At 38.2% G+C, this 25,339-nt stretch overlaps 1 protein-coding gene across 5 annotated transcripts in view; it reads left to right on the top strand.

Moving 5' to 3' along the window:
• Nucleotides 1–25,339, top strand: part of EDA (ectodysplasin A) — a 362,785-nt gene that overhangs the window by 240,123 nt on the left and 97,323 nt on the right. For all 5 annotated transcript variants that reach the window (XM_082376685.1, XM_082376686.1, XM_082376687.1 and 2 more), the window contains exon 2: nt 24,160–24,265. In XM_082376685.1, coding sequence (XP_082232811.1) covers nt 24,160–24,265 — 106 coding nt within the window. The remainder of the gene's footprint in view (nt 1–24,159; nt 24,266–25,339) is intronic.

The following is a 25,339-nucleotide window of genomic DNA, read 5'->3' on the forward strand; positions in this document are numbered from 1 at the left end:
GATTCTTCTAATGCAAGAACATGGTATATCTCTCCATCTGTTTGTATCATCTTTAATTTCTTTCATCAGTGTCTTATAGTTTTCTGCATACAGGTCTTTTGTCTCCTTAGGTAGGTTTATTCCTAGGTATTTTATTCTTTTTGTTGCAATGGTAAATGGGAGTGTTTACTTAATTTCTCTTTCAGATTTTTCATCATTAGTGTATAGGAATGCAAGAGATTTCTGTGCATTAATTTTGTATCCTGCTACTTTACCAAATTCATTATCTCTAGCATTTTTCTGGTAGCATCTTTAGAATTCTCTATGTACAGTATCATGTCATTTGCAGTGACAGCTTTACTTCTTCTTTTCTGATTTGGATTCCTTTTATTTCTTTTTCTTCTCTGGTTGCTGTGGCTGAAACTTCCAATACTATGTTGAGTAATAGTGGTGAGAGTGGACAACCTTGTCCTGTTCCTGGTCTTAGAGGAAATGGTTTCAGTTTTTCACCATTGAGAATGATGTTTGCTGTGAGTTTGTCATATATGGCCTTTATTATGTTGAGGTAAGTTCCCTCTATGCCTACTTTCTGGAGGGTTTTTATCACAAATGGGTGTTGAATTTTGTTGAAAACTTTTTCTGCATCTATTGAGATGATCATGTGGTTTTTCTCCTTCAATTTGTTAATATGATTTATCACATTGATTGATTTGCGTATATTGAAGAATTCTTGCATTCCTGGGGTAAACTGCACTTGATCATGGTGTATGATCCTTGGTTTCTGTTTGCTAGTATTTTGTTGAGGATTTTTGCATCTATGTTCATCAGTGCTATTGGTCTGTAATTTTCTTTTTTTGTTGTATCTTTGTCTGGTTTTGGTATCAGGGTGATGGTGGCCTCATAGAATGAGTTTGGGAGCGTTCCTCACTCTGCTGTATTTTGGAAGAGTTTGAGAAGGATAGGTGTTAGCTCTTCTCTAAACGTTTGATAGAATTCGCCTGTGAAGCCATCTGGTCCTGGGCTTTTGTTTGTTGGAAGATTTTTAATCACAGTTTCAATTTCAGTGTTTGTGATTTGTCTGTTTATGTTTTCTATTTCTTCCTGGTTCAGTCTCGGAAGGTTCTGCATTTCTAAGAATTTGTCCATTTCTTCCAGGTTATCCATTTTATTGGCATATAGTTGCTTGTAGTAACCTCTCATGATCCTCTGTATTTCTGCAGTGTCAGTTGGTACTTCTCCTTTTTCATTTCTAGTTCTATTGATTTGAGTTTTCTCCCTTTTTTTCTTGATGAGTCTGGCAAATGGTTTATCAATTTTGTTTATCTTCTCAAAGAACCAGCTTTTAATTTAATTGATCTTTGCTATTGTTTCCTTCATTTATTTCTGGTCTTATCTTTATTATTTCTTTCCTTCTGCTTACACTGGGTTTTTTTTTGATCTTCTGTCTTTAATTGCTTTAGGTGTAAGGTTAGGTTGTTTATTTGAGATGTTTCTTGTTTCTTGAGGTAAGATTGTATTGCTATCAACTTCCCTCTTAGAATGCTTTTGCTGCCTCCCAGACGTTTTGTGTTGTCGTGTTTTCATTGTCATTTGTTTCTAGGTATTTTTTGATTTCCTATTTGATTTCTCCAGTGATCTCTTGGTTATTAAGTAGTGTATTGTTTAGCCTCTATGTGTTTGTATTTTTTTTACAGATTTTCCCTGTAATTGATACCTAGTCTCATAACGTTGTGGTCAGAAAAGATACTTGATACGATTTCAATTTTCTTAAATTTACCAAGGCTTAATTTGTGACCCAAGATATGATCTATCCTGGAGAATGTTCCATGAGCACTTGAGAAGAAAGTGTATTCTGTTGTTTTGGGGCGGAATGTCCTATAAACATCAATTAAGTCCATCTTGTTTAATGTATCATTTAAAGCTTGTGTTTCCTTATTTATTTTCATTTTTGATGATCTGTCCATTGGTGAAAGTGAGGTGTTAAAGTCCGCTACTCTGATTGTGTTACTGTCGGTTTCCCCTTTTATGGCTGTTAGTATTTGCCTTATGTATTGAGGTGCTCCTATGTTGGGTGCATAAATATTTATAATCGTTATATCTTCTTCTTGGATCAGTCCCTTGATCATTATGTAGTGTCCTTACTTGTCTCTTATGATAGTCTTTATTTTAAAGTCGATTTTGTCTGTTATGAGATTTGCTACTCCAGCTTTCTTTTGATTTCCATTTGCATGGAGTATCTTTTTCCATCCCACTCACTTTCAGTCCATATGTGTCCCTAGGTCTGAAGTGGGTCTCCTGTATACAGCATATATACGGGTCTTGTTTTTGTATCCATTCAGCCAGTCTATGTCTTTTGGTTGGAGCATTTAATCCATTTACATTTAAGGTATTTATGGATATGTATGTTCCTATTTCCATTTTCTTAAATGTTTTGGGTTTGTTATTGTAGGTGTTTTCCTTCTCTTGTGTTTCTTGCCTAGAGAAGTTCCTTTAGCATTTTTTGTAAAGCTGGTTTGGTGGTGCTGAATTCTCTTAGCTTTTGCTTGTTTGTAAAGGTTTTAATTTCTCTGTCAAATCTGAATGAGATCCTTGCTGGGTAGACTAATCTTCGTTGTAGGTTTTTCCCTTTCATCACTTTGAATATGTCCTGCCACTCCCTTCTGGCGTGCAGAGTTTCTGCTGAAAGATCAGCTGTTAACCTTATGGGGATTCCCTTGTATGTTATTTGTTGTTTTTCCCTTGCTGCTTTTAATATTTTGTCTTTGTTTTTAATTTTTGATAGTTTGATTAATATGTGTCTTAGCGTGTTTCTCCTTGGATTTATCCTGTATGGGAATCTCTGTGCTTCCTGGACTTGATTGACTATTTCCTTTCCCATATTAGGGAAATTTTCAACTATAATCTCTTCAGATATTTTCTCAGTCCCTTTCTTTTTCTCTTCTTCTTCTGGGACCCCTATAATTCAAATGTTGTTGCATTTAATGTTGCCCCAGAGGTCTCTAAGAGTGTCCTCAACTGTTTTCATTCTTTTTTCTTTATTCTGCTCTGCAGTAGTTATTTCCACTATTTTGTCTTCCAAGTCACTTATCCGTTCTTCTGCCTCAGTTTTTCTGTAATTGATTCCTTCTAGAGAATTTTTAATTTCATTTATTGTGTTGTTTATTGTTGTTTGTTTGCTCTTTAGTTGTTCTACATTCTTGTTAAACTTCCCTTGTATTTTCTCCATTCTATTTCCAAGATTTTGTATCATCTTTACTATCATTACTGTGAATTCTTTTTCAGGTAGAGTGCCTATTTCCTCTTCATTTGTTTGGTCTGGTGGGTTTTTACCTTGCTCCTTCATCTGCTGTGTGTTTCTCTGTCTTCTCATTTTGCTTAATTTACTGTGTTTGGGGTCTCGTTTTCACAGGCTGCAGCTTTGTAGTTCCCATTGATTTTGGTGTCTGCCCCCAGTGGGTAAAGTTGGTTCAGTGGGTTGTGCAGGCTTCTAGGTGGATGGGACTAGTGCTTGTGTTCTGGTGGATCAGGCTGGATCTTGTATTTCTGGTGGGCAGGACTGCGTCTGGTGGTGTGTTTTGCGGTGTCTGTGACCTTATTATGATTTCAGGCAGCCTCTCTGCTAATGGGTGGGGTTGTCTTCCTGTCTTGCTAGTTGTTTGGCGTAGGGTGTCCAGAACTGTGGATTGCTGGCCGTTGAGTGCAGCTCGGTCTTAGTGTTGAGATGGAGATTTCTGGGAGATCTTTTGCTGTTTGATATTACGTGGAGCCGGGAGGTCTCCGGTGGACCAATGTCCTGAACTCAGCTCTCCCACCTCAGAGGTACAGGCCTGACACCCTGCCAGAGCACCAAGACCGTGTCAGCCACACGGCTCAGAAGAAAAGGGAGAAATAAATAAATAAATAAATAAATAAATAAAATAAATTAAAATAATTATTATAAAATATAATTATTAAAAACAAAAAAGTTTTTAAAAAAAGGATAGAAAGAAAAAAGAAAGCAGCCAAACCAAAAAACAAATCCACCCATGATAACAAGTGCTAAAAACTACACTAAAAAAAAAAGAAAAAAAAAACCAGACAGAACCCTAAGACAAATGGTAAAAGCAAAGCTATACAGACAAAATCACAGAAAAAAGCAAACACATACACGTTCACCTAAAGAGAAAAGTGGAAAAAAATGTATATATAAAAAATTTGGAGGAAGAGAGCAACCAAATCAATAAACAAGTCTACCAATGATAATAAACTCTAAATACTAAACTAAGATAAACATAAAACCAGAAACAAATTGGATGCAGAAAGCAAACCCCAAGTCTACAATTGCTCCCAAAGTCCACTGCCTGAATTTTGGGATGATTCGTTGTCTATTCAGGTATTCCACAGATGCAGGGTACATCAAGATGATTGTGGAGATTTAATCCGCTGCTCCTGAGGCTGCTGGGAGAAATTTTCCTTTCTCTTCTTTGTTCGTACAACTCCTGGGGTTCAACTTTGGATTTGGCCCCGCCTCTGGGTGTAGGTCGCCTGAGGGCATCTGTTCTTCACTCAGACAGGACGGGGTTAAAGGAGCAGCTGATTAGGGGGCTCTGGCTCACTCAGGCTGGGGGGAGGGAGGGGTATGGAATGCGGGGCGAGCCTTTTGCGGCAGAGGCCGGCGTGACATTGCACCAGCCTGAGGCATGCCATGTGTTCTCCCAGGGAAGTTGTCCCTGGATCACAGGACCCTGGCAGTGGTGGTCTACACAGGCTCCCAGGAGGGGAGGTGTGGATAGTGACCTGTGCTTGCACACAGGCTTCTTGGTGACTGCAGCAGCAGCCTTAGCGTTCCACGCCCGTCTCTGGTGTCGACACTGATAGCCGCAACCTGTGCCTGTCTGCAGTTCGTTTAGGCAGTGCTCTGAATCCCCTCTCCTCATGCACCCCAAAACAATGGTCTCTTGCCTCTTAGGCAGGTCCAGACTTTTTCCCGTTCTCCCTCCTGGCTAGCTGTGGCGCATTAGCCCCCTTCAGGCTGTGTTCACGCAGCCAACTCCAGTCCTCTCCCTGGGATCTGACCTCCGACTCCCCAGCCTCAGCTCCCAGCTCCTGCCCACCCCGGTGGGTGAGCAGACAAGCCTCTCAGGTTGGTGAGTGCTGGTCGACACCGATCATCTTTGCAGGAACCTCTCTGCTTTGCCCTCTACACCCTTGTTGCTGTGCTCTCCTCCGTGTCTCCGAAGCTCCCCCCCCAACCCCCATCTCTGCCACTGAAGGAGCTTCCTAGTGTGTGGAAACTTTTCCTCCTTCTCAGCTCCCTCCCAGAGGTGCAGGTCCCATCCCTATTCTTTTGTCTCTGTTTTTTCTTTTGCCCTACCCAGGTACATGAAGAGTTTCTTGCCTTTTGAGAAGTCTGAAGTCTTCTGCCAGCATTCAGTAGGTGTTCTGTAAGAATTGTTCCACATGTAGATGTATTTCTGATGTATTTGTGGGGAGGAAGGTGATCTCCACGTCTTACTCCTCCACCATCTTGAAGGTCTCCCCCGTTAGTCTCTAGTTTTAAGTTCACTGTTTCCAGAATCCAGTGTGTATCTCTGTCTTTCTTTACTCATTTTTCATTCTCAGTTTGCTGGAGTATATGCCTAAGGAACTTCCTAAGAAAGGGGTGAGAGGTGAAATTTGAATCTTTGCAATCTGGAAATGTCTTTTTTTTTTTTAACTATCATGTTCAATTTATAGTTGGCTACAAATAAAACTGTAGGTTCAAAATAAGTTTCCCTAAGAGCCTTGAAGGCATTTCTCCATTGTTTTCTCGAACACCCAGTGTTGCTGTTGAGGTGACCAATCTATTCCAATTCTCCTTCCTTTAACTGTTAATGTTTTTTATCTCTGGGAGCTTTCAGGTTCTTTTTTTTTTTTTAATCTTTGATGTTCTGAAATATCATAATGTGTCTAGGGGTTGAGCAAAATGGCTGGATGCCCCAAATATGAAGCCTGTAAGCCCCACCCATGTACACAGAGCCATTATGTTAGGGGGGACCTCTAAATCCCAGAATGTGGATGTCTTTGCTCCCTAGAGCAAATGCCCATACTAGGTACTTCAATTGTTCAATTGTTCTTAGATGACAATCTCTTTAGAGAAGAATGTTCTGATTTTCTTTTTTTTTTGATCTTGAGGATAAATGCCTGAATACTAGGGTATCTATACTCTGGGGCAGGAGATGATTGTTCAGTACACACGCTTTCAGTGAATTTCTCACATTTCATTCTCACCCTCTCCCTTACTTGGCATTTCCAAGTTTCAAATTTCTCTGGGGTCCTACAGGGCAGATCAGCATCCTCCAGGCTGTAAGCCCCCTCTGTCACTTTCTCAGCCCTTCTTTATCAGTCAGCATCCTATCCACTTTCCGTCTTTTAGAAACATATTGAAATCTCTTTACTGCTGATTCCCTCTGTTAGTCTTTTCATTATATCATTTTTTTACTTGCTTAATAGGATCTTGGGAAAGAGAGGAGCTAAAATTGTTTGTTCAGTCAGCTACCTTGATCCAGATGTCTATATACTTGTCAAATTTTAAAGTTTATAAGCTTTTAATGATTGGGGAGATACTTGTAATTAGGAGCAATTAGCTATAAATTGTACAGGCCTGTATTATTTACCCATTAATAGAAATTAGAGGACTCACTGGGGTTAAAGCTCGGTGAAAGAGAGCAGTAGATAGTAATGAAATCTAACTCTCCATTGCTCCATGGAAAAATGACTTTAGTCCCTAAACTAACAATCAATGGATATGCATAAAATTTACTTTAACGAATAGAGTATTTTGCTATACTTCATTTCGTTTGTTTATATTTTATCCTAATTTCTTTTTGAGTGGTTAGCTCTGTTGAGATGCTGTAGAAGTGATTTATGAGACAATACTCAGCATGAGGTTTCCTTCACTCACTGTCATGGTCATAAGCAAGAGTCAGGAATTTTCCTCTGAGAAAAGAAGATTTGCATAGAAACACCCTAATGCTGAATTCTAATTAACAGTCATGTTTTAAAATGTTTTGGTTTTTTCCCTCAGTTTTACAGCTACTGAAGCAGTATTGGTCTACCATTATGTCACATGACCAGTTTTGTATTTACTTCAAGTGAGGCCCTGTCCACACTTGGATACAGGAGGTACTAAAATGACAAGTTATCTAAGGACAGCATTACAACTTTAGATTTATCTAATCTCACAGTGCAGTGGTCTTCCTGGCCTTGCAGTTTTATTACCAGTCCTTTTCTGCCCTTGGTGACTGAGTTTTACATTGTTTAAAGTTCTGGACTTGTGTCCCAGTCATTTCCTTTTTCCCCAATCCTCAGGTTTGTGCTTCACACATATTTATTGCAGGCTGAATCTCTGCTGATTGTATCACCACTGATTACCTCCTTGCCCTTAAGATACTTGTATTGAATTCAGTTTTACAGTACTTACACCCTATCCTGCCTGACCTTTTCCCTTTGAGATTCGCTTTCTGTACTCACATTCTTGTGAGCCAGTCCTAGATTAATGGTCCACTGGCCACATATCTATGTTCATATCCTTGGTATTTGCCCAACCCCATGGGTATGTTTGGATCATTGTTTCTAGCCTTTCTTTCATTATGAGCCCTACCTATAATAGTTGAACTTTTGTCTAAAACATATTTCAGCATCAACTTAAACAGAATATGATTCATCTTTCCCTAAAATCCATCTCACAGCTTAGTTTTTCTACAATGTTTAGAACATTTTTGCCCTCTTAGAACTGATAGCCATCTGTTTCTTAATTTGCTCCTTACCTATTCCCCTCCCCCTCAAGTTCGGACCGTTACAACTCTCTTTTCACTAGCTACCTCACTCTTAGCCTTCCTCCATACTTGATCTTGAATGTTGTGGACAACATGATTTAGAGGTAGTTTATGAGGTTTAGGTCTCCACTGGGAACCAGAAGCGATTTCATAGTGAAATTTTGGACAAGGGAAAAAAATCCTAGTTTAAACTTGCACAGGCAATCTCCTTTTGGTCATAATGTACCTCTATCCTATGTTAGTCCAGCTTTGTAAAGATAAATTGCAACATTGTTATAGAATTTTCAAGAGCCATTTAAGAATTCATAATTAAGAGAATGTATTAAAGCTAATATTTTCTGAATCCCAAGCTCAGTATTGGCTGAGATGGTTTTATCCTGGCACTTATATAATAAGTTCTATAGGTACATTCTAATGTATAAACTGATCCTATTCACAAATGATAGCCTTAAGTGATTTCCAGGTATTACAAGTGGAAGTGTATGTTTTTCTCCTTATGTGTCTAAGTGCCTTTCACTTTAGAAGTATGAGGAATTATTATACATATTAAATAAGCAGATTCTCCCAAGGGAAGGCAGTCACATCCAATATATTTTGCTGCCCTTCTTCTTATTCAAACATGTCACTTCTGATTTCACCCACACTTGTAGGGAGCAAAGACTAAATCTTCAACCAAAAGTCCTTTCTATATGACATACATACACACTGCTTTTTGATTTGTGGCTGCAGCTGCTATTTGTAGAGCCTGTCACTGTCTGTATTTCTGTGTTCAACTTGTGTTCATCTAAAAAAAGCCTTTGCTCAGAAAGTTTCCAAATTCCATACTATTGCATTCCAAGCTGGTCTCGGCTGCTGTTTTCCCAAGTAGCCCACAAGTATGTCATGTTATCTGAAGCTATGGTTCAGTGCATTCTTTAGAGTATTTCTTATGCCACTCCTGCTTATGGGTATGCCATAAAGCTCACCATACCGAACATGCTTGGGTATCCCTCTGTCTTGGCATCTCTGCACATGTCAGCAGTGAACATTGTTTTAATGCTCATAGACCAGCTGACTTCCAGAATCTCAGTAGTGGTGGTCCTCTCTTGCTATTTCACATTAAGCATGACTCCGACTCTGACAGTAAAACAGTTCGACGAAGTAGATGTGCCATCTTTGGCAGGTGTGAATTTCAAAGTCATACAAAAGCTAGACACAACTTGCATTGTCCATTGATGAGAATCAATTCCATAATAGTCTGTTCTTCAGCTCTGTTCTGAATGTTAGGAATAGGGCCAAACCTAGGAAACACATGATCAGAGCAGGAGTCCATTTTCCCCCTTTGCATTAGTAGTATTATGTTTGAAATAACTCATCTTTGATTTCATCTTATCCAGAGGACAAGTCCACACAGGTTCTGAACCTACAAGTATAGCTACCTTTGAGGAGCTTACTACCAATGGGGGAAAGAAAATTTTATATTAAAAATATATAAGGCATTATTTGATGTATTAAATGATCTTTAGAGCCCAAAAATGGGAGGTGAGAAAAGCCAGAGATTGAACTGGTCTTTAGTATAATTTTCCAATGCCACACTATGGTAATCTCTTCAAATAAAGATACTATTCTTTTTTATTTTGCTTTATACTTTACAGTCACTTGTATTGTTGGGCAGTAATTTTTAAGTCAAATGGCCTAGAGAGCAGAATCCAGTGACTGCTTTTAGCTCTATGTGAAAAATGTTGGTTCTCTTTAGTTTCCATGTTTAATTTACTATATAATTTCAGTCATCATCAGATATATGTACGATAGGGGATAGTAATCCCCAGCACTCACACCAGAGATGTCCAGGGTGCCAATTTCCTTTGGCATTTGAGCTGATTGCTGCCACCTCTACCCTGACCCCAATGGTGGCAGCTCCAATGGGATGCTGTGATCAATGTTGAGTGTTCTTGTTTGCTCTCTCTCAGGAGCTAGCACACTCCATTTGGCAACAGCACATACTGTGCTTCCCTTCTTGTCACACTGCTTTTAAAACCTTACTACCTCCTGCTATGTAGTGGTATCAGGCACGGCAAAGCAACTCAGGATTATTTGGATGTTGTTCGTGTATGTTAAAATAGTGTTCACTTCACTGCCCTCCATGTGGTACTCAGTGTTTGTTCAGCATACAAACCTGAGTGACCCTCTCCAGATCTTTTGTTGAAAATCAAAGCATATTAAATTAAGGGTTCCTTTAAGATTGAAAGTATATTCAATGCCAGCTCCTATATTCATTTTATATCCATGACATACCCATCAAACTAATTTGGGCAACCCTACTTCACTCATTGGTACTGGAATGCTCACATATTGCTGTGGTGGAATCACTTGGAGATTTTCTTAAATATCCCAGGGTGTAAATGTTTTTATTTTATTTTATTTTATTTGAAGGTCCCAGCTGATTGCTGATGAGTGGTGGTAGTGATGGCAGTGATTGCAATAAGAAAGAATAGATTTATTCAAGAACATTGAAAGACAAATCTTTTTTTAAAAAAAACCAGGTGAATTGCCAATTTTAGAAAGCCTGGTATGCCTCCTCTTGAGAGAGATGAAGTACCAATTTCTATAAACAAATTAACTCCAGGAATGACAGAATAAAAGGCAAAAAAACACTATCTATGTGAGAGCCCTATTTTACCAGTGACAAAAGAGGACTTCGTCTTTTTAGTCTCCAGATAATGAATCAGTTGAGGAATGAATAATATAGCAGTTTCTCAAAATGTGTTTCCAGAGCTACCTGCATCAGAATCCCATAGTGAGCTAGTTGAAAAGCCAGATTCTCATGTCTCACTTCAGCTTACTTAATCTAACTTTGGGGAGGCGAAGGCTGGGAATTCTACATTTTAACACTCATGCCTAGTGATTCTGATGCACACCAAAGTTTGAGAGCCACCGACCTTCAGAATCTCACACTCTTAAGATCCATTTGATTTGATTACTGCCAGTATTGTTACATGTCCTTAGTCTACCTAGCCATGGTTGATCCTAAGAAATGTGGTCTAATTCAAGTCAAATAAAATCCTGGCTTTATAGAATGGATTACTGATAGTTCTATCATTCTTTTGACAGATAGATATTTATTAGGGGCCTACCATGTGCCAGGTACAGAGCTAGGCAATAGGGTTACAAAAATGGACAAAATGTGGCCTCTACCCTCAAAAACCTTATGAGTAATTTCCTATGAATCATCTAATACAATCACATACATACCATGAAATATAAAATGAATCAAATTTATTCTATGTCATGGTAAAATGAAAAAAAGTGCCCAATAATTTTGTGGGTTGAGATATTAGACAAAAAATATTTTTGTAGCAATATCTGGAGAGTCACTAGAAATAATGGATGTATCCCTCATGTCTCACTATTAACGAATTTTTTCCAGCTGACATCCCTGTCATCTGCAGGTGCTGTTTACCATGTAATTTTACCATAGGAAACAAGGGTGTAATCAGTTAATAAAGTGTAAAGAATTAGATTTTTATCCCCTTGAGCAAAATGCCTGGCTGTAACCAACATTCCTGATGCCTTTTCCCTTGTGCAATAGGAAAGCAATATTTGAAGAGAGAAGGCTGTTTCCTTCATATTCTGCAGCTTGCCTCTGGAGGCCATGCTAATGAATGCAACACTCAAGCTAGAATTCCAGACTTTTTCTGTGAGCAGCCACTGATTTTTTAATATTTATTTTAATTATGACACTAATACTACTACTACTAATAATAATAATTATTATAATTATTATTAAAATCGGCTGTGCCAGGTCTTAGTTGTAGCATGTCGGATCTTTTAGTTGCAGCATGTGGGTTCATAGTTGCACCATGCAAACTCTTAGTTGCAGCATGTGGAATCTAGTTCCGACCAGGGATCAAAACAGGGCTCCCTGCATGGGGAGGGGAGAGTCTTATCCACTGGACCACGAAGGAAGTCCCAGTAGCCACTGATTTTTTTTTGTCCTTAAATGCTTTTATTATTTATTTCTTTGTTTGTTTTATTTAACATCCTTATTGGAGTATAATTGCTTTCCAATGGTGTGTTAGTTTCTGCTTTATAACAAAGTGAATCAGCTATACATATACATATATCCCCATATCTCCTCCCTCTTGCGTCTCCCTCCCACCCTCCCTATCCCACCCCTCTAGGTGGTCACAAAGCACCGAGTTGATCTCCCTGTGCTATGCAGCTCCTTCCCACTAGCTATCTATTTTACATTTGGCAGTATATATAAGTCCATGGCACTCTCTCACTTCATCCCAGCTTACTCTTCCCCCTCCCTGTGTCCTCAAGTCCATTGTCTACATCTGCGTGTTTATTCCTGTCCTGCCGCTTGGTTCTTCAGAACCATTTTTTTTTTAGATTCCATATATATGTGTTAGCATACTGTATTTGTTTTTCTCTTTCTGACTTACTTCACTCTGTATGACAGACTCTATCTAACTCCATCCACCTCACTACAAATAACTCAATTTCGTTTCTTTTTATGGCTGAGTAATATTCCATTGTATATATGTGCCACATCTTCTTTATCCATTCATCTGTCGATGGACACTTAGGTTGCTTCCATGTCCTGGCTATTGTAAATAGAGCTGCAGTGAACATTGTGGTACATGACTTTTTGAATTATGGTTTTCTCAGGGTATATGCCCAGTAGTGGGATTGCTGGGTCATATGATAGTTCTATTTTTAGTTTTTTAAGGAACCTTCATACTGTTCTCCATAGTGGCTGTATAAATTTACATTCCCACCAACAGTGCAAGAGGGTTCCCTTTTCCCCACACCCTTTCCAGCATTTACTGTTTGTAGAGTTTTTGATGATGGCCATTCTGAGTGGTGTGAGGTAACATCTCAATGAGTTTTGATTTGCATTTCTCTAATGATTAATGATGTTGAGCATTTTTTTTAAATAAACAGCCAACTCTTTTTTTTTTATCAGAACTTTTTAAACCCCACATTTGTTTTATTTATTTTTATTTTTGGCTGTGTTGGGTCTTCGTTTCTGTGCAAGGGCTTTCTCTAGTTGTGGCAAGTGGGGGCCACTCTTCATCACGGTGCATGGGCCTCTCACTATCGCGGCTGTCTTGTTGCGGGGCACAGGCTCCAGATGCGCAGGATCAGTAGTTGTGGCTCACGGGCCTAGTTGCTCCGTGGCATGTGGGATCTTCCCAGACCAGGGCTCGAACCTGTGTCCCCTGCATTAGCAGGCAGATTCTCCACCACTGTGCCACCAGGGAAGCCCGAGCATTCTTTCATGTGTTTGTTGGCAATCTGTATATCTTCTTTGGAGAAATGTGTATTTAGGTCTTCTGCCCATTTTTGGATTGGGTTTTTTGTTATTTTGATATTGAGCTGCATGAGCTGCTTGTAAATTTTGGAGATTAATCCTTTGTCAGTTGCTTCATTTGCAAATATTTTCTCCCATTCTGAGGGTTCTCTCTTCGTCTTTTTTATGGTTTACTATGCTGTGAAAAAGCTTTTAAGTTTCATTAGTTCCCAGGTGTTTATTTTTGTTTTTATTTCCATTTCTGTAGGAGGTGGTCAAAAAGGATCTTGCTGTGATATATGGATTACAGTGTTCTGCCAATGTTTTCCTCTAAGAGTTTTATAGTGTCTAGACTTACATTTAGATCTTTAACCCATTTTGAGTTTATTTTTGTGTATGGTGTTAGGGAGTGTTCTAATGTCATTCTTTTACATGTAGCTGTCCAGTTTTACCAGCACCACTTATGGAAGAGGCTGTCCTTCCTCCATCATATATTCTTGCCTCCTATATAAAAAATAAGGTGACAGTATGTGCGTGGGTTTATCTGTGGGCTTTCTATCCTGTTCCATTGATCTATATTTCTGTTTTTGTGCCAGTACCATACTATCTTGATTACTGTAGCTTTGTAGTATAGTCTGAAGTTAGGGAGCCTGATTCCTCCAGCTCCGTTTTTCTTACTCAAGATTGCTTTGGCTATTCGGGGTCTTTTGTGTTTCCATACACATTGTGAAATTTTTTGTTCTAGTTTTGTGAAAAATGCCATTCTTAGTTTGATAGGGATTGCATTGAATCTGTAGATTTCTTTAGGTAGTATAGTCATTTTCACTATGTTGATTCCTTCAATCCAAGAACATGATATATCTCTCTATCTGTTCGTATCAACTTTAATTTCTTTCTTCAATGTATTATAGTTTTCTGCATACAGGTCTTTTGTCTCCTTAGGTACGTTTGCTCCTAGGTATTTTATTCTTTTTCTTGCAGTGGTAAATGGGAGTGTTTCCTTAATTTCGCTTTCAGATTTTTCATCATTAGTGTATAGGAATGCAAGAGATTTCTGTGCATTACTTTTGTATCCTGCAACTTTACCAAATTTATTGATTATCTATAGTAGTTTTCTGGTCGCATCTTTAGGATACTCTATTGTATAGTATCATGTCATCTGCAAACAGTGACAGCTTTACTTCTTTTCTGATTTGGATTCCTTTTATTTCTTTTTCTTCTCTGATTGCTATGGCTAAAACTTCGAATACTATGTTGAGTAATAGTGGTGAGAGTGGACATCCTTGTCTCGTTCCTGATCTTAGAGGAAATGCTTTCAGCTTTTCACCATTGAGAATGATGTTTGCTGTGGGTTTGTCGTATATGGCCTTTATTATGTTGAGGTAGGTTCCCTCTATGCCCACTTTCTTAGGGTTTTTATCATAAATGGGTGTAGAATTTTGTCAAAAGCTTTTTCTGCATCTGTTGAGATGATCATATGGTTTTTATTTTTCAATTTGTTAATATGGTGTATCACATTGATTGATTTGCGTATATTGAAGAATCCTTGCATCCCTGGGATAAATCCCGCTTGATCATGGTGTATGATCCTTTTAATGTGTTGTTGGATTCTCTTTGATAGTATTTTGTTGAGGATTTTTGCATCTATATTCATCAGTGATATTGGTCTGTAATTTTCTTTTTCTATAGTATCTTTGTCTGGTTTTGGTATCAGGGTGATGGTGGCCTCATAGAATGAGTTTGGGACTGTTCCTTCCTCTGCAATTTTTTGGAAGAATTTGAGAAGGATGGGTGTTAGCTCCTCTCTAAATGTTTGATAGAATTCACCTGTGAAGCCATCTGGTCCTGGACTTTTGTTTGTTGGAAGATTTTTAATCACAGTTTCAATTTCATTACTTGTGATTGGTCTGTTCATATTTTCTATTCCTTCCTGGTTCAGTCGTGGAAGGTTATACCTTTCTAAGAATTTGTCCATCTCTTCCAGGTTGTCCGTTTTATTGGCACAGAGTTGCTTATAGTAGTTTCTTAGGATGCTTTGTATTTCTGCGGTGTCTGTTGTAACCTCTCCTTTTTCATTTCTAATTTTATTGATTTCAGTCCTCTCCCTCTTTTTCTTGATGAGTCTGGCTAATGGTTTAGCAATTTTGTTTATGTTCTCAAAGAACCAGCTTTTAGTTTTATTGATCTTTGCTGTTGTTTTCTTTGTTTCCATTTCAGTTATTTCTGCTCTGATATTTATGATTTCTTTCCTCGTGCTAACTTTCGGTTTTGCTTGTTCTTCTTTCTCTAGTTCCTTCAGGTGTAAGGTTAGATTGTTTATTTGAGATTTTTCTTGTTTCTTGAGGTAGGCTTGTATACCTATAAACTTCCCTCTTAGAACTGCTTTTGCGGCATCCCATAGGTTTTGGATTGTCATGTTCTCATTGTCATTTGTCTCTAGGTGTTTTTTAATTTCCTCTTTGATTTCTTCAGTGATCTCTTGGTTATTTAGTAACCTATTGTTTAGCCTCCATGTGTTTGTGTTTTTTACGGTTTTTTCCCTGTAATTCATTTCTAATCTCATAGCGTTGTAGTCAGAAAAGATGCTTGATATGATTTCAATTTTCTTAAATTTACTGAGGCTTGATTTGTGACCCAAGATGTGATCTATCCTGGAGAATGTTCCGTGCGCACTTGAGAAGAACGTGTAATCTGCTGTTTTTGGATGGAATGTCCAATAAAATAATTAAATCTATCTGGTCTATTGTGTCATTTAAAGCTTCTGTTTCCTTATTTATTTTCATTTTGGATGATCTGTCCATTGGTGTAAGTGAGGTGTTAAAGTCCCCCACTATTATTGTGTTACTGTCGATTTCCTCTTTTATAGCTGTTAGCAGTTGCCTTATGTATTGAGGTGCTCCTATGTTGGGTGCACATATATTTATAATTGCTATATCTTCTTCTTGGATTGATCCCTTGATCATTATGTAGTGTCCTTCCTTGTCTCTTGTAACATTCTTTATTTTAAAGTCTATTTTATCTGATATGAGTATAGCTACTCCAGCTTTCTTTTGATTTCCATTTGCATGGAATATCTTTTTCCATCCCCTCACTTTCAGTCTGTATGTGTCCCTAGGTCTGAAGTGGGTCTCTTGTAGACAGCATATATATGGGTCTTGTTTTTGTATCCGTTCAGCAAACCTGTGTCTTTTGGTTGGAGCATTCAATCCATTCACTTTTAAGGTAATTATCGATATGTATGTTCCTATGACCATTTTCTTAATTGTTTTGGGTTTGTTTTTGTAGGTCCTTTTCTTCTCTTGTGTTTCCCACTTAGAGAAGTTCCTTTAGCATTTGTTGTAGAGCTGGTTTGGTGGTGCTGAATGTTCTTAGCTTTTGCTTGTCTGTAAACCTTTTGATTTCTCCATCAAATCTGAATGAGATCCTTGCCGGGTAGAGTAATCTTGGTTGTAGGTTCTTCCCTTTCATCACTTTAGGTATATCATGCCACTCCCTTCTGGTTTGTAGAGTTTCTGCTGAGAAATCAGCTGTTAACCTTATGGGAGTTCCCTTGTATGTTATTTGTCATTTTTCCCTTGCTGCTTTCAATAATTTTTCTTAGTCTTTAATTTTTGCCACTTTGATTACTATGTGTCTTGGCGTGTTTCTCCTTGGGTTTATCCTGTATGGGAGTCGCTGCACTTCCTGGACTTGGGTGGCTATTTCCTTTCCCATGTTAGGGAAGTTTTCGACTATAATCTCTTCAAATATTTTCTCTGGTCCTTTCTCTCTCTCTTTTCCTTTTGGGACCCCTATAATGCAAATGTTGTTGTGTTTAATGTTGTTCCAGAGGTCTCTTAGGCTGTCTTCATTTCTTTTCATTCTTTTTTCTTTAGTCAGTTCCGCAGCAGTGAATTCCACTATTTATCTTCCAAGTCACTTATCCGTTTTTCTGCCTCAGTTATTCTGCTATTGATTCCTTCTAGTGTAGTTTTCATTTCAGTTATTGTATTGTTCATCTCTGTTTGTTTGTTCTTTAATTCTTCTAGGTCTTTGTTAAACATTTCTTGCATCTTCTCGATCTTTGCCTCCATTCTTATTTCGAGGTCCTGGATCATCTTCACTCTCATTATTCTGAATTGTTTTTCTGGAAGGTTGCCTATCTCCACTTCATTTAGTTGTTTTTCTGGGGTTTTATCTTGTTCCTTCATCTGGTATATAGCCCTCTGCCTTTTCATCTTGTGTATCTTTCTGTGAATGTCAGTATTTACAATTTTTATGTCTTCTTCTTGGATTGATCCCTTGATCATTATGTAGTGTCCTTGTTTTTCCCTTGTAATTGTCTTTATTTTAAACTCTATTTTGTCTGATATGAGAATTGGTACTCCAGCTTTCTTTTGATTTTCATTTGCATGGAATATCTTTTTCCATCCCCTCAGTTTGAGTCTGTATGTGTCCGTAGGTCTGAAGTGAGTCTCTTGTAGACAGCATATATTTGGGTCTTGTTTTTGTATGCATTCAGCCAGTCTATGTCTTTTGGTTGGAGTATTTGATACATTTACATTTAAGGTAATTATGGATATATATGTTCCTATTACTATTTTCTTAATTGCTTTGGGTTTGTTATTGTAGGTCTTTTCCTTCTCTTAATAAAAATTTATTTATTTTGTCTGATTTTTATTTTTTGGCTGCATTGGGTATTTGTTGCTGCGCACAGGCTTTCTCTAGTGGCGGTGAGTGGGCGCAACTCTTGATTCGGTTCACAGGCTTCTCACTTTGGTGGCTTCTCTTTCTGTGGAGCATGGTCCCTAGGCACTCGGGCTTCTGTAGTTGTTCCTCGCAGGCTCTATAGTGCAGGCTCAATAGTTGTGGCGCATGGGCTTATTTGCTCTGTGCCGTGTGGTTTCTTCCTGGACCAGGGCTCGGACCCATGTCCCCTGCATTGGCAGGCAGACTCCTAACCATTGCACCACCAGGGAAGTCCTCCTTTTCCTTCTCTTGTGTTTCCTGTGCAGAGAAGTTCCTTTAGCATTTGTTGTAAAGCTGGTTTGGTGGTGCTGAATTCTCTTAGCTTTTGCTTGTCTGTAAACGTTTTAATTTCTCTGTCAAATCTGAATGAGATCCTTGGTGGGTAGAGTAATCTTGGTTGTAGGTTTTCTGTTTCATCACTTTAAATATGTCCTGCCACTCCCTTCTGGCTTGCAGAGTTTCTGCTGAAAGATCAGCTGTTAACCTTATGGGAGTTCCTTTGTATGTTATTTGTTGTTTTTCCCTTGCTGCTTTTAATATTTTTTCTTTGTATTTAATTTTTGATAGTTTGTTTAATATATGTCTTGGCATGTTTCTCCTTGGATTTATCCTGTATGGTATTCTCTGTGCTTCCTGGACTTGATTAACTCTTTCCTTTCCCATATTAGGGAAATTTTCAACTATAATCTCTTCAAATATTTTCTCTGTCCCTTTCTTTTTCTCTTCTTCTTCTGGGACCCCTATAATTTGAATGTTGTTGCGTTTAATGTTGTCCCAGAGGTCTCTGAGACTGTCCTCATTTCTTTTCATTCTTTTTTCTTTATTCTGCTCTGTAGTATTTATTTCCACTATTTTATCTTCCAGGTCACTTATCCGTTCTTCTGCCTCAGTTTTTCTGCTATTGATTCCTTCTAGAGAATTTTTCATTTCATTTATTGTGTTGTTCATCATTGTTTGTTTGCTCTTTAGTTCTTCTAGGTCCTTGTTAAACATTGCTTGTATTTTCTCCATTCTATTTCCAAGAGTTTGTATCATCTTTACTATCCTTATTCTGAATTCTTTTTCAGGTAGACTGCCTATTTCCTCTTCATTTGTTTGGTCTGGTGGATTTTTACCTTGCTCCTTCATCTGCTGTGTGTTTTCTGTCTTCTCATTTTGCTTAACTTACTGTGTTTGGGGTGTCCTTTTCGCAGGCTTCAGGTTCATAGTTTCCTGTTGTTTTTGGTGTCTGTCCCCAGTGGGTAAGGTTGGGTCAGTGGGTTGTGTAGGCTTCCTGGTAGAGGGGACTGGTGCCTGTATTCTGGTGGATAAAGGTAAATCTTGTCTTTCTGATGGGCAGCACCATGTCTTGTGGTGTGTTTTGGGGTGCCTGTGACCTTATTATGATTTTAGGCAGACTCTCTGCTGATAGGTGGGTTTGTGTTCCTGTCTTGCTAGTTGTTTGGCATAGGGTGTCCAGCACTGGAGCTTTCTGGTCGTTGGGTGGAGCTGGGTCTTAGCATTGAGATGGCGCTCTCTTGGAGAGCTTTCGCTGTTTGATATTACATGGAGCCAGGTGGTCTCTGGTGGACCAATGTCCTGAACTCAGCTCTCCCACCTCAGAGGCACAGGCCTGACACTGGCCGGCGCACCAACAGCCTGTCATCCACACGGCTCAGAAGAAAAGGGATTAAAAAAAAGAAGGAAAGAAAGGAAAAAATAAAATAAGTTTATTAAAATAAAAAATAAATTATTAAAAATAAAAAATAATTTTAAGTAATTTTTTAAAAAGGAGAAAAAAAATGGTCAGACAGAACCTTAGGACAAATGGTAAAAGCAAAGCTATACAGATGAAATCACACAAAGAAGCAGCATGCACATACAGACTCACAAAAAGAGAAAAAGGAAAAAAATATATATATCCTTTGGGAAGTCTGAGGTCTTCTGCCAGCGTTCAATAGGTGTTCTGTAGGAGTTGTTCCACATGTAGATGTATTTCTGATGTATCTGTGGGAAGGAAGGTGATCGCCACGTCTTACTCCTCCACCATCTTGAAAGTCTCCCCCAGTCACTGATTTTTGTCTTTACCATTATACTACAAAAAGGTTAGTTTTCCCTCCTATCTCTAATTGAGACTCAAATAAGATCACTGTGAGTAGGGATCCTCTTTCAGTTTAAGCAGTGTTTTGTGTTTTTTTCAATGAGAAAATAGAAACTATGTTCTGTTCAAAGCATTTTCATATACAGGCAGTCCCCTTCTAATGAACACTTGACTTATGAATGTCCCATACTCATCAACAGCCTCTCTGAAAGGACTTTAAGCTACTCCTACTACCCATGGAAGCTGGAGTTGTTTTTTCCATCTGCAGGAGTTGGTTTCTCCCTCAGCTCTCCTGGGAGCCTGAGTTTTCACAAGCTCCCATCAGACCTTTTGGAACAATTAATATGTGAGCACATTCTCCTACTGCTGCTGCCAGGACACAAGAAGGTGCTGGTGACCCTGCCACGAATCCCCATAGGAGCTGAGCCCATGAAGGAACACAAAGAGTATAAAAATTCTGGAATTCTTGTTGGTGATGGTGGGGAGGTTCTCCATTTGTGCTTCAAAATTCCTTTCCCCTAGAAATAGCATTATACTATAATAACATACCTATGTAAAACTCAGTTCTCCGAGTGACTCACTTATCCAGACCACAGCCAAGAATAAGCAGTAAACAAATGGCCTCTAAGCCAGCAGAGAATATGCATCTTACTTATTGGAAAAGCCATTCAAAAACACACTGACTGCCTCTTTATTCTGTTTGTACATGATTCTAATTAGTTTTAATGAGATGTGAGATGTCAAGCCTATAAGAGGTTATAAGCAGCAAATTTGAAGAGACTAGAAAAGATGTTATAAGTAGATGAAGTGAAATCTGTTAGTTGACAGCAAGGTAAGAGACCAAAAAAGCATTAAAAAGAAGTTTAAGAACTCATAAGCCAACCACAATGAGAAACTCCTTCACATCCAGAAGCATGGTTAAAATGGATAATTGACAACACCAAGCGTAGTGAAGATGCAGAGCAGTGGATTGCTCACACATTACCAGTGGGAGTAGAAAAAGGTACAGTCACTGGAAAATAATTTGACAGTTCCCTTACAGTAAATACTTACCATATAGCCCAGAGGTTCCACTCCTAGGTGTTTACCCAAGAAAAATGAAGACATATATCCCCTCAAAGACTCATACTCATATCACCTTTATTCATAATAGCCCCAAACTGGAAATAACCCAGATGTCCCTCAAAAGGCAAATGCATTAAAAAGTTATAGTATATCCATACAATTAAATACTACTCAGGAAGAAAAAGGAATGAACTACTGATACTCACAACAACGTGAATGAGTCTCACAGACATTGTGCTGAGGGAAAGAAGCAACACAAAAATCATATAAACATATTGTATGATCCCATTTATATGAGGTTCTAGAATTGGAAAAACTAAGCTATGGTGATAGAATCAGAACAGCGGTTGCCTGAGGTTGGAGTAGCACTGAAGAATGACTGGAAGGGACACAAGGGAAAATTCTGGGGTGATGGTAATGTTCCATATCTTGATTTGGGTGGTGGTTACAAAGGTGTGTATTTTTCAAACTGTATGCTTAAAATGTGTGCACTTTATTGTATGTAAATTTTAGCTAAAATTTTCATAAAGTACATAATTTACAAAGGGAGAAAATCCTTTAGAGGACCCCTCTGCTACAGGGTAAAATCTTAATTCCTTAACATGATCTGGCCTTTGTTTAATGTCTCTTGGCTCATTCCTTACCATTCCTCCCCAACTCCTACCACTTACTTTATGCTACTTGTATTTCCAAAAACTGCTTCTCTATTTCCTCTGAACCTTGAAGCACAATGCTCCCTTTGCCTGGAATTCCTTTTCATTTTCTCATTCATCACTAAATCCTCAATATCCTTCAGGACTCACAGAGGTAGCACCTCCTCCAAAAAGCCTTGTCCACTCCCGGTCTGTATTAGGTACTTTTCCTCTTCCTCCCAGAGAACTTTATGCTTCTCTCTAACAAAGCATGTATTACTCTGTAATGTAAGTGTAACTTAAAAAACCCCTCAAAACCATAGTGGACTGGTGCCATTTAATGTACAGGCAAATAGTCTTCTACATATTCAGTAAACCCTGAGTGAAATCATATATTGTAGACTAATTTCTATCCAAAATAGCTGAAGTGAGTTTCAGCACTCAAATTTATCATGAAAACTCTTCTATCCAGAATTACCTGTTCTTCTAGAATTGCAAATGATTGAGACTTTAGTGTAAATAGCAGTTTGGGATTATATTATTACTAGTATGATAGCTTATTTATATTGTGGGTTAAGTAACTTTCTATGGGCTTTATCTGGAAACCTAGCCAGACTTTATTATGTTGATTCTACAGGAAAGTGCATTTTACATTCCAGTCAAGTGACAAAAACACTGCTCATTTGAACCATGTGAAATTGCTGATATTCAACCATTTTTGACATACTAAAATGGCAGTTTCATATGATTCAACCTAAATATTTTTAAATACAACCCTATGCCAAGTTGGAGATTGTTAATTATGTATTTAATACGTGAATATATTCTGTAAGATGTTAATCTTGTATATTAAGGCTATTGGGTATAATTGTTTTACATAAACAGTAAATCACAGGATTTTCAAGAAAGTTTGTGTAGAATGTTAAGGCTTACTTGAGTTCTACCCATCCTTTTTCCAATTAATCACAGATGCAGCAGACACGAGGATATTCTGGAATTGTTTATTTTTTGAACCAACAATAGGGTGAAAATGCAGTTTCATTTCCTCTTTTTAACCTCCAAACTATCTAACCAGTCTATTTTTAATATTAATTTTAATTACAATAATAGCTAACATTTATTGAGTGCATATTACATGCTGGGTACTGTGCAAACCCAACTACTTTATGAGCAAAGTACTATTATTGTCCCTATTTACAGATGAGGAAATTAAAGCTTAAGTACCTTGCCCAAGGTTACACAGCTATAAGTGGCAGAGTCGGGTTTGGCATCACTTTCAGTCCTACTACTCTGTCCACTGTTTACCTCAGGCACGTTTTTTTTAACCACAAGTAAGCACTCATGCTGAAAAATTATGATTCAATTCAGCAAGTATATATTTAAGCTGTGATTATCATTAGTGACACCAGGCCCATTCACATATGAAATATGTTGTATTATTATGAGAGACTATCATAAGACAGTAGAGGACTAAGTACCAAAATGCTGTAAGAGTTCTGTTGGAATCTAGGAAAGGGAGAGAATAATTGTGCGCTTTGTCATTATTAACTCCCAGAAGACCGTTGGCATAAATGGTACCATCCAATCATAATTGGATGCACAGCATTCTGGGAACAAGCCAAAAGTTCAGCATAAATAGGAATGTGGAAAAGTCATGGATGTATAATAATGAAGTCCAAGAGGGAGTAGCAAGCCCAAGTCTAATTCTGGGCAGACAGCAGTAGTATGTAAGGGAAGTTAAAAATCTATGACTGGGCTCTCTGAACCCCAGAACTATACTGACAAGTAGGACTGAATGATTACTCATTAGGTATTTGGGGCAGATGAGAGGAGGGCAGAAGAGATTAACCAAAATTTCGTGCCTACATTTTTGGGATAATAATGGTATCAAAAATAAAAGAATTTGTGCAGTGGAAGGGAGGATGGGCTCAGGCTTTAGACACTCTGAATTTTTTTTATTGGAAGTATAGTTGATTTACAATGTTGTGTTAGTTTCAGGTGTACAGCACAGCGATTCAGATGAAAATATATATATATATATTCGTTTTCAAACTCTTTTCCCTCATAGATTATTACAAAATATTTATAGTTCCCTGTGCTATACAGCAAGTCTGTGTTGTTTACCTATTCTATACACAGTAGTGAATATATGTTAATCCCAAACTCCTAATTTATCCTCCCCCTCTTTCCCCTTTGGTAACCATAAATTTGTTTTCTATGTCTGTGGGTATATTTCTGGTTTGTAAATAAGTTCATTTGTATCTTTTTTTTAGATTCCACATATAAACAATATTACATGATATTTATCTTTGTCTAGCTTACTTCACTTTGTATGATAATCTCTAGGTCCATCCATGTTTCTGCAAATGGCAATGTTTCATTTTTTATGGCTAATATTCAATTGTATATTCCATTCCATATATATATATATATATATATATATATATATATATATATATATATATACACTACATCTTTATCCATTCATCTTAAACACTCTGAATTTAAGGTGAAGGCAGACTGTCTACAGAAAGCCAGTTTTTTATGTTGGCTATAGTTGACTGGGGTCAACCTTTGACTTATCTACTTGTTATTTTTCAGATGGCCCTTCTGAATTTCTTCATCCCTGAAGAAAAGTCATACTCTGAAGAGGAGAGTAGGCATGTTCGCCGCAATAAAAGAAGCAAAAGCAGTGAAGGAGCAGATGGTAAGTCTATTTGGGTGATCCTTTATCACATATCAGTTGATGAGAGTACCATTCTGAGAACTACCTTTTCAAGTGTACTTCACAATCTCCTATATTTTCCACAGACGCAAGGTCACAGAAGGTTTTTCCAGCTTAACCTACCTAACCTACTCTTTTGACATAGAATTGACTATACAAGTATCCTGTCTCCTCCAACCCCAGTACCTTTAGTCCTTTCACAGTATGTCTGATAGCCATGGTAGCATTTGTACCTCTCAAGATCACCCTCCATAAGGACTTCATCTCTCCTGGGGACATCCTATATCTACTAAGGCCACCAAGAGGATTCAGTCCTATTCTTGGAACTGACAGAGTATTGTGCCATGGTGGCACTTACGTGATATGTTAAATCCAATGATAATTATGTCATTGTTGGTGGCAGCTACCATGCCTCTAGAACTCATCTGTAAGTTTCTTGAGGGAAGGGATTCATTTCTCTTTGTGAAGCTCCAGAATCTAACCTAGTATCTAGCAAATTGTTGGTGTTTGTAATGTAAGTTGGTAATGTTGATTGCTCCTTCAGCTAGGTTATGATGTACCATGAAAACCATCCCCATTGAAGGTGAAACAGATTTGAGTTAACTAGCAATGCATTTTGTGGGGCATAACAAAATGTTGAGGTAGCTCCTGGGCAGAGTCTTTGAATCGCTCTATTTAACATCATTCTGTCAATTGACAGAATGCTACCTCTTTAGAATAGGAGTTTGTAGAATGCATAGCTATGGGCTGTTGTAAAGCCATCTGGATTCAAAGACAGCACGTGGCTGGCTAAATCTGCCAAAGATATATGTTCTGGAGGGTTACAAAGCAATATGGCTTTATGAAGGTGAAAATGAGATTTTTTTAAAGCTGACATTTGTCAATGTAAGTAAGGGCCAGCGATGGAAGCAGTTCCAGACCGCATGAGCAATTGAAGCAATGGGGCCAGGACTTTGTCATTTGGGACAAAAAGAGGTAAAACTGGATGAAGTCTGAAAAAGAGCTCAGAAGAAGGACCTGTAATAAAGAAAAGAGAGTCAGAAATAAGTAGGCTGT

Source organism: Balaenoptera borealis (genome assembly GCF_965194805.1).
Source record: "Balaenoptera borealis genome assembly, chromosome: X".
NCBI classification, from domain to species: domain Eukaryota; kingdom Metazoa; phylum Chordata; class Mammalia; order Artiodactyla; family Balaenopteridae; genus Balaenoptera; species Balaenoptera borealis.